Source organism: Ovis canadensis, chromosome 20 (genome assembly GCF_042477335.2).
Source record: "Ovis canadensis isolate MfBH-ARS-UI-01 breed Bighorn chromosome 20, ARS-UI_OviCan_v2, whole genome shotgun sequence".
In the NCBI taxonomy this organism is placed as follows: domain Eukaryota; kingdom Metazoa; phylum Chordata; class Mammalia; order Artiodactyla; family Bovidae; genus Ovis; species Ovis canadensis.
In genome coordinates, this window is record NC_091264.1 from 53,716,830 (window position 1) to 53,731,035 (window position 14,206).

Consider the following 14,206-nt stretch of genomic DNA (forward strand, 5'->3'; position numbering starts at 1 on the left):
ACACAACTGAGAGACTTTCAAGCAATTAAGACAAAAAATTGCGAAAAGAATAGCCACCCATCCAACCATGACTGAGGGCTTACACCGATATGAACATATTTTAAAGGTCCAAATTGCCAAAACAGGGAATAACTATAAACAAACTGCCAAAATAGGGGATATCTAAAGGGAACATGTCACCACAAACTGTAAAACACTAGAATTGAAAACAACAGAATTCTCACCAATTCTTCACATTACCTTTTAACTCTGAGGTTTCCATTAGCCTCAGCACTGGACTGAATGGAACTGGACCTGAACTTGAGAAGACATACCTCACAAACAGCGGGGAAAAGAACAATTAGAGCAGATCCCTATGTGAGAAGGGAACCCTGGGAGAGCAGTAACAATCTTGCTGTCACACTCATGAACGAAATAGTAATTAAGAGATGCTACCCATCCAAATGGCTTTTCTCCTTAAATTAAAGAAGAAAAAAGCAATCTAATTGTGACAGGCAGAATAACTGATCCCCTAAAAACGTGCCGTGCTATGCTCAGTTGCTCAGTCGTGTTCTTTGCAACCTCATGGGCTGTAGCCCAGGCTCTTCTGTCCATGGAATTTTCCAGGCAAGAACACTGGAGTGGGTTACTATTTCCTACTCAGTGGATCTCCCCTAAAGATGCCAATGGTCTATTCCCCAAAACATGTGAATGTGTTACCTTACATGGCCGAAGGGATTTTGCAAGTGTGATTAAAGACCTTGAGATGGGTGGCGGGGGTGGGGGGGGGCGGTGATTAGCCCTTATTATCCAGAAGGGCACGATCTAATTACATGGGTCCTCAAAGACAGAGACGTTTTCTCCCTCAGTCAGAGGGAATGGCTCTGGAAGCTAAGACTATGGAAGAAGGCTCAGGAAGATGTGATGCTGTTGCCTCTAAAGATGGAAAAAGGGGCCATAGCCAAGGAATGTAGGCAGCCTCTAGAAGCTGAAATAAACAAAGAAATAGATCCTCTCCAAGAGTCACCAGAAAGAACACAGTCCCAAGACAACTTGATTTTCATCCAGGGAGACCCATGTCAGATGACCAATGGACGGAACTAATGATAATACATCTGTGTTGCTTTAGGCCACAAGTCTGTGGTAACTCGTTACAAGAGCAAAATCAAACTACTACGCTAATGATCCTTTATACAACAGAATGAGACAATGCCCCCAAAGCTGGAAATGTCCCTAAAACAAAAGTTTGCCTTTAAAGGTAGGACGACACACTTAAAGTAATCAGAGACGTGCATGTGAAATAGCAGACTCAGGATGTTTCATTAAGGAAAAATAACTTTCTCTGAAGTCCATCAGGTATGGGCTGTCGCATAGACACAGGACGGAGGAGGATACACGGGGAGACCCTTCTGGGCTGCACTTACGTCCAGGTTCTGAAGGCAGTACCAGCAAAATGTGTGTTTGCAGTTCTTACACATCATCTGAGCACAGCCTTCGTTGCGCTCAATATAAACCCGGCACACTGGGCACTGCTTAATGGGGGCTTCTGCCTCCGTCCCAAAGAGGGTCCTAGAAAAGAAATGAATGAGAAATTATAGTTTAAGGATCAAGAATGCTGAGTGATTTTAAAAATCAAGGACCACCAATCAGAGCTATGGGTAAAGTGGGCTGAATATAATTAAACAGCCAAATGATGCTCTTCTAGACTCAACTTTGTGGTCATCCACTGAATTCTCAGGGCTCCTGATAAGTAGGGAGTGAACTCGTTGCTGTCTGTACTTAACTTCATGTCCCAGGAACAGGGTGGGGGTAAAAACAGGCGCAGTGCAGATTATTCCTTGTTCAGATAAAACAAAGAACCTTAATTTATTTATCTTTAGCTTTGAGTGAATTACATAATTGTATTTTCCATAGCTGATTGAATCCATTGTTTTGCCAAATTAGTCTTTCCTTCTCTGAGCACACGCTGTCTGACTAAAAAGTACAAGAAGTCTGCCAGGCGGTGGAAAAACCAGCTCAGGACCCAATAGGGGCAGAGATCGTCTATACAACGATCTGTGCAAAAAAACAAACGGATGGGGATGGGAGGGAGTCAGTCATCAATACTGTCAAATAAATGCCCTATATCACTGAAAAGACCTGCTTCGGATAGATGAACAGGCCAGCAAAGCTTACAGGCCCAAGGAGCAGAGAAAATAAGTAGAACTGAGGTGGAGGGTGGCCTGCGTGAGCCAGGCCTGGATTGCATTTTAGCTACTATTCATCAAAACCACCACTCAGCACATGAAGACATCAGGTTCACAAAGTGTGGTCAAACCTATGATTGGATTCCATGCTCATAATAACCCTATAAAGCAGTGAGACAGCCACCATTTTCATTCCTCCCATTTTCTTTTTTTTTTTAATAGAGCAATAGACTTCAATCCCTGGGTTGGGAAGATCCCCTGAAGAAGGGAACGGCTACCCACTCCAGTATTCTGGCCTGGAGAATTCCACGGACTATATAGTCCATGGGGTCTCAAAGAGTCGGACACGACTGAGTGACTTTCACTTTTTCATTTTCAGACTCATAGAGGCTGAGTGACTTGCATAAAGTCACAAAGATACCAGCGGCAATGTCAGAACTCTGTCTCTCCTCTGGGATCTTCACACTGTCTTGTGATTCCTGGAGACCTGGCTGGGTGGCAGTGAAAATGTGCCTGGTCCTGGTTAAGTGGGCACATGCCTGCCACATGCGCTAGCTCTTTTTCTCCCCTTGATGTGTTTGCTCTGCGACTCAAACACAGCGTCACACCAAGGAGCATTTCTGTTCCTGGAGAATGGCCCTCCATTCTTCAAGGATGCTGAGTGATTAAGCCAACTGGCCAACACTGTTATTTCTGTTCTTGCTGATGCAAAACAGCCGTAGCCTCAAGCAAAGCAAGGGATCAAACACAAAGTTCTCTCACTCTGGGCTTTGCTGCTGCCATAAATAAATACCCTCTGTTCTGCAAGGTACAGAGTGAATTGCTTCTCATCATAGCAAATTCTCAACCTCACTATTGTTTTTTTTTTTTTCAGAGCATAAAATATCGAAAGATAAGCTCTTTTCCTTTAGTAAGCATGAATTTTAGCAGTATACTACCCTGAAGGGCTGTTGTTTCTATTGCTATTTCTTTTAATATGACTGGCTCACCCCATGAGCTGGCAATTGAGTCAGCTAAGAAAATCATTTCTTCACCTCTTCACAAGCAAGAATGAGGTGTATTAATTGTAGGCAGTTATGGTACCTAAGCAAATGGCTGTGGACAAAAGCTATGACTTCCTACATACAGAGAACCAGGGGACCATAGCCTCCTACCTAAAGAGAAATCAAAACACATAGAGACTAACTCTAATGTACCTGGAAGGTTGTTCGGGGGTAATTAACTAAAATCCCTTTAGACCTGCTGATTTGGTGATTCTTAGTTAATAATGTACCCATTCTGAGACACTTCTCGGGAAAGCCTTGCAGGTAAAGAACTCCTAGACATTTCATCACAATATGGCTCTTTCTCCAAGCAACAGATTTCTAGGAACACAGGTGAATGATCCCAAAGATCAAGGTTCCTTCCTTACCCATTCTCTGTTGGCAGGATGCCGGGCTGACTGTCCCTGCAGGAGACTTCTGCATGCCAAGCATCCTTGCAGCACGAGCAGAACTTCAGGTGGCAGGAAGGGCACTCCACCAGCACAGGCTGTCCTGGGTCACTTGTTGCGACGGGGCACACTGTCTGACAGTCTGCGACGGGACACCACGTTCTGCAGGGGTCCAGGTGGACTTCTAAAGAGGAAAGAAAGAAAACACAATGGTCTATCTGTCTTCCATTCAAGCTTGAGCTTTCCTTTCTGCCTTCTGTTGATTCTTTTTTATAGGTCAACATTCATAGATGCTCAGTACAAACAAGGGCAATGATTTCTATCAGAGGTCTTCACAGTGGATCCAGAACCATTCTATATCACAGGTCATTTAAAAGTGTGATGATAAAGGAGGGAAAGAAAGGGAAAATTAAGACATATTACATTTAAAGTTTGGAGGAGGAAATGGCAACCCGCTCCAGTATTCTCGCCTGAAAAAATCCCATGGACAGAGGAGCCTGGCAGGCCCCAGTCCACGGGGTCGCCAAAGATCAGACACGACTGGGTGACTAAGCGCCATACTGAAAGGTTAGAGTGGATCCAGACCTGTACAGTGGATCCAGGTCACCCAGCCCTGCCCTACTTCTCAAAGTAGGTGCTCATGGAATAGGTCATCATTGCCCTTATGAACAAGAGAAGGAGCCTTCTCACTAATCAAAACACACAACTTTTTCAGAATATTTCTAACAGTTCAGCACTCTAAACAGGCAAACATCTCAAGTCTCTTCCTCAATTATTTTGGGTACTATCTTGGAGGAAAATAAGGACATGAGGAACCAACCAAAGCAAAAGAAAAAAAGTTCATAAAAGATTTTGTCCTTTCAGGCACTGAGAGATAGGTAGTGAGGCTGCTTCTGTTGTTTAGAGAGAAATTAAAGAAGAGCCAAACAGGGTAGTGATGAAACAGTGTCTAGTGAGGCTCAGCCAAGAAGTCAGATTCGCTGTCAGTCTGGATCTTCTGCTGCCCTGGCAATGTGCTACTGAGGGACAGTTTGTAAAAGACCCACACATTCTAGAAACAGAGGGTAGGGACCTCCACAGGCCATAAAATGATCACACACTACATTGGCTAGACCCCTGTGGCATGCGGAAAAGAAAGTAAGGTTTGTGGGTGGACAACTGTCTTCCTGTGTGAGTGTTTACAAATCTTATTCCACCTTCCATTTTCTAGTCAATAACAGTCCATATTCTTGTCACATAACATAAACTTTCGGTGGAAAATATCATGTGGGAAATGATGTAAGAAGCAGAGGAGCCCGTTTTTCTCTGAACTAGCATATTTTGCAAATTTTGAACTGGTGAGATTCTAGTTTCAAATCACTTAAGGCTTGTGATTCTTGGAATTTCCATGAGAACACAAACAAATCCAAAGAGTAGTGCAAAAATGAAATGAAGGTATTAAGTAGGAGCTTAATGTTTAAGGTAATACTCTTACAAATTCAGTATGGAGGGAAAAAGACTGAAATCCTCTAGGAAACACTGTCTCCAATAATATTTCCTCAGAAAATGCAACAATTGGACCCATGCTTATTACAGGTTTTCATTCAAAAATAACATCCTTAAATATATCTTCTTATCCAATAATTCTGGAGGGCAGGAGTTGGAAAATGATAGGTCAGGTGAAATCAGAAAAAAGAAGAACCCTAAGGTTAACACATCTTCAGACTCTAAGAGGAATGAACCCCTCTAAGATCCCTAATATTTGAGGACAGGCTGATGAGAAAGTCAAGGGGACACTGATACACATATGGCTCCAAGATCTTGAACTTTGATTTCCACACCATTTATATATTTTTTTCTCCAAACTCTTTACTACTTCACAAACACAAAGCCCAAAGAAATGAAGTCTGATATGTAACTTAGCACTCAGGATTCCCACATTAAATATCTACTTACCATTCCAAATCATAGGTCTTCCAAAAGTTTGATGACAAAGGAGGGTGAGGAAAGGAAAATTAAGACATATTATTGGGCTTCTCTGGTGACTCAGACAGTAAAGAATCTGCCTGCAATGCAGAAGACCCAGGTTAGATTCCTGGGTTGGGAAGATCCCCTGGAGGAGAAACGGCTACCCACTCCAGTACTCTGGCCTGGAGAATTCCATGGACAGAGGAACCTGGTGGGCTACAGTCCATGGGCTCACCAAGAGTCGAACACAACTGAGTGACTAATACTTTCACTTTCATAAAGTTTAGAGCATCTCTAGTTAGAACTGGACATAGAACAACAGATTGGTTCCAAATAGGAAAAGGAGTACGTCAAGGTTATATATTGTCACCCTGCTTATTTAACTTCTATGCAGAGTACCTCATGAGAAACCCTGGGCTGGAAGAAGCACAAGCTGGAATCAAGATTGCCAGGAGAAATATCAATAACCTCAGATATGCAGATGACACCACCCTTATGGCAGAAAGTGAAGAAGGACTAAAAAGCCTCTTGATGAAAGTGAAAGAGGAGAATAAAAAAAGTTGGCTTAAAGCTCAACATTCAGAAGACTAAGATCATAGCATCTGGTCCCATCACTTCATGGCAAATAGATGGGGAAACAGTGGAAACAGTGTCAGACTTTATTTTTCTGGGCTCCAAAATCACTGCAGATGGTGACTACAGCCATGAAATTAAAAGACGCTTACTCCTTGGAAGGAACTTATGACTAACCTAGATAGCATATTGAAAAGCAGAGACATTACTTTGCCAACAAAGGTCTGTCTAGTCAAGGCTACGGTTTTTCCAGTGGTCATGTACGGATGTGAGAGTTGGACTAAAGAGAAAGCTGAGCACTGAAGAATTGATGCTTTTGAACTGTGATGTTGGAGAAGACTCTTGAGAGTCCCTTGGACTGCAAGGAGATCCAACCAGTCCATCCTAAAGGAGATCAGTCCTGGGTGTTCATTGGAAGGACTGATGCTGAAGCTGAAACTCCAGTACTTTGGCCACCTGATGTGAAGAGCTGACTTATTTGAAAAGACTCTGCTGCTGGGAAAGAGTGAGGGCAGGAGAAGAAGGGGACGACAGAGGACGAGATGATTGGATGGCATCACCGACTCGATGGACATGGGTCTGGGTGGACTCCGGGAGCTGGTGATGGACAGGGAGGCCTGGCATGCTGGGTTCATGGGGTCGCAAAGCATCAAACATGACTGAGCAACTGAACTGAACTGACTGATCACCTTAAAAGGTTCAACTGGGCAACTTGTCTTCAAAGCTCTAATCAATTAAAATTATTTGGCAGATGTTCTGACTTGTTTCTACCAACTTACTATGTTAGGTATCTGGGTGGCATGACAGAAGCAGAAACAATAAATAGAGGAGCAATTAAGATTTAACAAACTCCTATTAACAAAAGGGCCTCGGTATACAGTGCAGCTACAACACACAGTCCAGCACGAAAGAGCAAGAGCAGGTACTTCCCTGGTGGTCCAGCGGTTAAGACTTCGCCTTCCAATGCAGGAGGTGTGGGTTTGATCCCTAATGGGGGAGCTAAGATCCTACATGCCTTATGGCCAAAAAAACCCAGACATTAAACAGCAACAGTATTGTAACAAATTCAATAAAAAGACTTTTAAAATGTCCATATCAAAAAAAAAGAAAAAATGTCTCTAAAGAAAGAAGCAAGGGGAGAGTCGGAGCCACAGAAAATAGCGATAACTGACAGTGTTAAGGCGCTATATTGTTCAGCCCTGCATTGAGCTATTTCCAGAGAAAAGACACAACTCTCCAGAGATAGACATTTGTCTAGGGCACCTCTGAGTCTCTTGGAGAAGAGCATCCCACAATGGGACGGGGATCTGCACGTACCAGTCTGGCCAGGTTACACTGAAAGGGTACCTGAGTGCAACCCACCACCTGCCCTTCAGATGGTCCTTCAGCTGGACTCCCAGAAGAGCAGCAACGATAGAGAAAAGTCAGTAGAAGCTAAAAGGGCTGTTTTGCTTTTTTAAAAATTATTATAATTCCAATACGAGCTTCATTTTGCTTCACATACCTTGCGGTTCAAATAGGCCCGAGAAGCCAGGCTAGTAGAAAAGAGAAAAACGCTGAAGAAGCATCAGACATTGGCAGCCCTGGCAGCTAACAGGACTTCCCAGAACCCAAGCCAAAAAGGAACAGATTAATGGGCAGCAGGTGGTGGCCAAAGCACTGTCACGTGAGGAAACACCGTCTTCCCTCCCTTTCTCCTCCACACCAATTATCTGAGGGGAGTCTGAAGGGAAGGAGAGCCCCCAGGGCTAATGCAGGACTTTCTAAAACACTTTATTACTACTACTATGAGTGCAGTTCTACCTCCTGGCTTTTGGCTCAGGAAACACAGTTAGTATGCAGATAAACAAAATGCACATTATCCAAAACATTTAAGGTTCAGTTTCTTCCTCCTTCCAATTTCTATTCCAAAGATAGGAGAAAAAAAAAAAAAAGGAACTGATGCATATTCAACTAATTTCTTCTGTATCAGCAGTAATGAAAGCTTTCTGTAGCTTTGAGATGAACCAAAGCTCAGAAATCTAGAAAAAGAGAATAGTGCCTCCAATACGTTAATATGAACATGATTTAAAAGTGATTGAGAGTAGCAGACTCACAGCAGAGACAGATGAAGTCATAGACGAACTGGAATTTACTTATGAAAATTAGAATTGATTACTGAAGTAAAGCCTCAGGACTATTTGATCTTCAGATTCTGCTTGCTCATGTAAATTACGCAAGGCAGGAAATGCTATTTAAAACTATTTTGTACTTCTGTACTCTGACAATTATTAGGACATAAAAACATTCCAAGAAAATAAAACTGCCATGAAACCTAAAGACCACGTCTGACCCCAGTAATTGTTTTTAGTTTTCAAAAACTAAATTTCAGACCCTCAGATTTCCCACCTAGAACTAGATATGTGAAGCTTGCTTTTCATTTGGTTGTATATTCTCTCAGCTGACACGAGTGGTTTTTCTGCCATCTTCTACTACCGTGAGGCTGTGCCAAAAAAGACATGGTATGAAATTTTATTATTGTGGGAAACACTATGCACTCAAGCTAATTTAATTATCAGCTGAGATAAATCAAACTGTTTTAACTTTTATGACCCACTGCATTTTTAATTATGCCAAAATTAATTTGCTTTCTGCTATCACAAAGAACAAAGGTCTTCTGCAGATAGTTAAAATGCAATTAAACTAAACTGATTGGAATTAACATCTGCCACAGTAAATATACCCAAACAGAGGTGGCCAACAGCAGAAGAGTTGTTTTCAAGATAACTGATGAGAACAACAGAATTTCAAACTTGGAAACAACTTCTGAGGTTATCTAGTCTAAAGCCGTTAAACTGAGACCAACAGAAATTAGAAGTTTGCATAACACATGCTAGTGAGTATATGACGGGATCAGGCCTTTTTTACTCCAAGAATGTAATTATTTATGTAAAAACAAACTCATACTATTAAATAGATTTTAATCCCTCCATCGCTTTAATCTTTGAAGCAACAACTTCAAATGCTCCATCTCAGCAAGTCATGATCTCCTTGGAGGTGAATTCATGCTTTCAGTAAGAATATACTGTGTGAAGGAAACTGCTATGATAGGTGGGGTAAGAAATTTACCTTGATTATCAAGCTTTTATACAGTGCTATAGAAACTAGGACAAATAAGCATGGAAACACACGGAAAAAGATTTGAATTAAGATGAAAACAAAGTGATATAATTGTGTACTCAATCCAAGGTATGATCTGGATTCCGGAAGATGCTTTCTTAGTTTAGTTCAGAAAAAAACTGGGGACAAGATTTGGAGGTGGCAGTAACAGTAATGAAGAATAACAATAAAGGCAGTAATAATATATTGAAAGCACACTGTGATATACACAGTGTTAACTCATGTATTCTCTGCAGCAGCCCTGGGACAATCATTCCATTACTATCCTCATCTTATAGGTGTGGAAATGGATGGACAGATAGGACAAGGCAAATACCAATGAACACTGTGCCTCTTATTCAGGTCCCTTTAGAAATTTCACCCAACCTACTCATAAATATCTTTTCTTACAGACACTTCAGCTTTTCAGAGGAGAGCTGAAAACATCTAGAGACTGTTTTAGATTTAAAACTGATCAACAAAAAAGAACAGGAGGGTGAAGCTGAGGAGAAAGGGTTACCATGTGAAAGCATAAGATGGCTTGGGAAAGAAACCCAAGCCTTAGTCATACATTTACCATGAAGCACCAGAAAATCGGACTTAGAAAGAAAACACACAGAGAGATGATAAGAATGAGCTTGTGATCAGAAACTATGAAAAGGAAGGTGACTAATGAGAGATGGGAGGTGTTAAAAAATAAAACTCAACTGATGATTAAGTCATTCAGTATCACCCACTCTTCAGCCAAAGATGCTAAAAGAAACCAAACAGCGATGCAGGGCGCTCTGGGGAGAAGAGACCTTAATAATTAGAAAAGATGGTGTAGAAACTTACCAAGGACAGACACAAGAGTGAGATGAAATTCGAAGAGCCATCTCATAAAGGCTAGAGCTCAGAAATGAAAGGAGGCTTGGGGGAAAATCTGATAACAAAAGAAGTTCCAAAGAAAGATGGAACCGTAGCTTGAAACCACATCTAGAGCTGTGCCTGGCACACACAAATACTCAGTACATAAATAAATACACACTGAATACATGAGTGACTGCAGTAGGATTAACAGATGATAACAGGAAAATCAATTCCTTTTGTGTTCACTTTTTTAAGATGGAGAACAATGGCACTTAAACCATTTGTAAGAGTTTGTAACCACTCTTTGTTGTTGTTCAGTGGCTAAGTTAAGTCCTGTCCAACTGTTTGGGACGCCATGGACTGTGTATCCTGTCAGGCTCCTCTATCCATGGGATTTCCCAGGTAAGAATGCTGGAGTGGGTTGCCATTTACTTCTCCAGGGGATCTTCCCAACCCAGGGATGGAACCCACGTCTCCTGTATTGGCAGGCAGATTCTTTACCACTGAGCCAACAGGGAAACCCCCTGTAACCAGTCTGCTGCTGCTGCTGCTGCTAAGTTGCTTCAGCCATGTCTGACTCTGTGCAACCCCATAGACGGCAGCCCACCAGGCTCCCTGGGGTTCTCCAGGCAAGAACACTGGACTGGGTTGCCATTTCCTTCTCCAATGCATGAAAGTGAAAAGTGAAAGTAAAGTCACTCAGTCGTGTCCGACTCTTCCCAACCCCATGGACTGCAGCCTACCAGGCTCCTCCATCCATGGGATTTTCCAGGCAAGAGTACTAGAGTGGGGTGCCATTGCCTTCTCCAGTAACCAGTCTATGATAATGCAAATATCAAGAATAGACACATTCACCTACCAAGGAATTGAAGCAACCTGCAATTACAGTAAGTAAAAAGGGTCACAAAAATTAGAAAAAAAAAATGCTTAAGGACTAGAAATGGATAATCTTAACCTAGCTTTCAAAAAAACACTAACTTGAAAAAAGTAAGTTATGGAAACACGAGACAAACAAAATTCTAGTTTAATCAGACATGTGCTTTGAGAACCAGTAGAAAGTAAAGCAATAATCACTAACACATGCCAAGCTTAGTATTCTCTTTTCTTTGTTAATATTGGAAGACAGACACAGAAAAGAAAGCCCACAAACACAGAAGTAGCCAATGGAAAAATCACACATGGATGGAAAGTGGATCCACAGAATAATCCATCAATGCCAAGTGACGTTTCTCTGCTTTGTGGAAAGAGTGATGACTAGGGGCCGTTCCTAATCAAAAGATTTTCCCCACAAAGACGCACATGACACAAAGACAAGCGAATCATATATGGAACATAAGGTGAAAGAAAATTAAAACACTGGATGACAAGTTAAAACTAAAAAAAGAACTTGGTCACTCAGTTAGTTCAGTTGCTCAGTCATGTCCGAATTTTTGAGATCCCAAGAAATGCAGCAGGCTTCCCTGTCCATCACCAACTCCCAGAACTTGTTCAAACTCATGTCCATCGAGCCAGTGATGCCATCCAACCATCTCATCCTCTGTTGTCCCTCTCTCCTGCCTTCAATCTTCCCCAGCATCAGGGTCTTTTCCAATGAGTCAGCTCTTTGCATTGGCAGTCAATAAAAATTGGACAAAACAGATGATAATTTTTCTTACTAAGATAGAGATGCCACTAATCTGATTCTACATTTTTTTCAGGGTAAAAACAATCTCTCCAATTCTGTCTCAAGAGTCCAGCCAATGAGTTTTACTTTCCACCAGTTAATTTAACCTATTCATATTAGAATTTAATACATCTCAAGATCCCCTCTTAAACAGTTTCACATAAAATATTTTCTTGACATAGACCTCAAAGTCACCTAGCTGATAAGTGTTGAGTTTGAGGTGAATATGAAGCTTATTATGTAAAAACGGTATACCATTCAGGCAAAGATTATCCCAGTCAAGTAAATGACATATGTTAGTAGCATGTATTAACAAACTTATTCTAACGTGAAATGTTTTCTCTAATAATAATTATTTATAATGGATCCTAAGGAAGAATTACATGATTATAAATCGCCTTTCAAAATCACCTAATATCAAAATGCTCCCCAGTCTCAGGCTCCTTTTTTTATCAAATGAGGGAGTTGAAACGATGGCACCAGATTTAACATACTTCCAAATTTAAAATACTTCCATACTTTAAAATAGTGAAGTGAAGTGAAAGTCGCTCAGTCGTGTCTGACTCTTTGCGACCCCATGGACTGTCCAGGCCAGATTACTGGAGTGGGTAGCTGTTCCCTTCTCCAGGGGATCTTCCCAACCCAGGGATCAAACCCAGGTCTCCCACATTGCAGGTGGATTCTTAACCAGCTGAGCCACAAGGGAAGTCCTTAAAATAGTATAAATGCCTAATTAAATTACAGAGTTTTACAGTTTGGCAGTTCCTGACTTGCCCTGCTGCTGCTGCTGCTGCTAAGTCACTTCAGTCATGTCCGACTCTGTGCAACCCCATAGACAGCAGCCCACCAGGCTCCCCCGTGTGACCTGGCAATTCCACTGCTAGCTATATAACCACAAGAATGGAAAGCAGGGGCTTGAACAGGTATTTGTGCTCCATTGTTCACACAGCATGATTCACAATAGCCAAAAAGTAGAAACAACCCAAGTGTCCATCAACAGATGAAGAGATACACAAAAGGTGGTAGGTATACACAATGGAACATTATTCAACCATAAAAAGACATGAAGTTCTAATACACGCTACAACGTGGTTGGAGATAAGCCAGACACGAAAGGAAAATGTTGTGAGATTCCACTTACATAAAATATCTAGACTGGGCAAATTCACAGAACGGAAAGTAGATTAGAGGTTATCAGGGGCTGGGAGAAGTGGGCAAGGAAGTTACTGTTTAGTTGTTACAGGGTTTCTTCTGCCTGGGATGATCAAAGTTTTGCCAAGTGGATGGTAGTGATGGCTGTACAACATTGTAAATATTCTTAATGCCATGAATTACACACCTAAAATGGGTGAAATGGTAAATTTAATGATGTTTTTAACTCCAATAAAAAGTATAGGGACTTCTCTACTAGTCCAGTGGTTTAGGCTCCATGCTTCCAATGCAGGGGACATGGGTTTGATCCCTGGTCCAGGAACTAAGAGCCCACATGCCACACAGCCAAAAAATAAAATAAAAAAAAATTTTAATTATCCAGTTCAAAAAATTTTGTAGATGAGGAAGCTGAGACACACCGGTATGGTCCTAGGCAAGTCTCAATCTCTCTCCAATTTTCTTAATTCATTTAATCCTCATCTCAAACCCATGGTATGGGGACCATTAATATCCCCATTTTATAGGTGAAAAAACTGAGGTACAGAAATCAAGGTTACACAGTCTAGTAAGGGGTGGAGCCAATACTCCCACTATTTTTAGAATGCACTAAAAATTTATATTCATCCATGAGAACCGACTTACAGAAAGCTTTAATGCCTGGTACTATTAGAATTTATCTGCTGCTGCTGCTAAATCACTTCAGTCATGTCCAACTCTGTGTGACCCCATAGAAGGCAGCCCAACAGGCTCCCCCATCCCTGGGATTCTCCAGGCAAGAACACCAGAGTGGGTTGCCATTGCCTTCTGCAATGCATGAAAGTGAAAAGTGGAAGTGAAGTCGTTCAGTCGTGTCCGACTCTTAGCGACCCCATGGACACCAGCCTACCAGGCTTCTCCATCCATGGGATTTTCCAGGCAAGAGTACTGGAGTGGGATGCCATTGCCTTCTCCAAGAATTTGTCTAATGAATCACAAAAAAAGACATTTTATCTTAAAAAATGTTTGTAAACAATGAGGAATAAGGCCTGCTACTGACAGATGGGGCAGTGGGGAGGGGAGGGGCGACGGTCATGGAGGAGGAGAGGTACATCGGGAACAAGGGAACCCTACAGACAGGCTGAGCCCTGGTCACTGAATGGGACTGGTGAGACTGACGGATCTCACCATTTAAGAAGTCTGAAAATCCAACCTACCTCCTTAGACTTTCTCTAGGTAAGAGCCCTCCAACCATGGCACTGGCTACCAGCCACATCCATCCACGAGGTGAATGCCTTTATTCAGCAGTAA

At 41.9% G+C, this 14,206-nt stretch overlaps 1 protein-coding gene across 8 annotated transcripts in view; it reads right to left on the reverse strand.

Annotated features, from left to right (window-relative positions):
• Nucleotides 1-14,206, reverse strand: part of RNF144B (ring finger protein 144B) — a 160,025-nt gene that overhangs the window by 17,281 nt on the left and 128,538 nt on the right. For all 8 annotated transcript variants that reach the window (XM_069563335.1, XM_069563334.1, XM_069563328.1 and 5 more), the window contains exons 5-6: nucleotides 3,577-3,781; nucleotides 1,404-1,548 (exon numbers count right to left, since the gene is read on the reverse strand). In XM_069563335.1, the coding sequence (XP_069419436.1) occupies nucleotides 1,404-1,548; nucleotides 3,577-3,781 (350 nt within the window). The remainder of the gene's footprint in view (nucleotides 1-1,403; nucleotides 1,549-3,576; nucleotides 3,782-14,206) is intronic.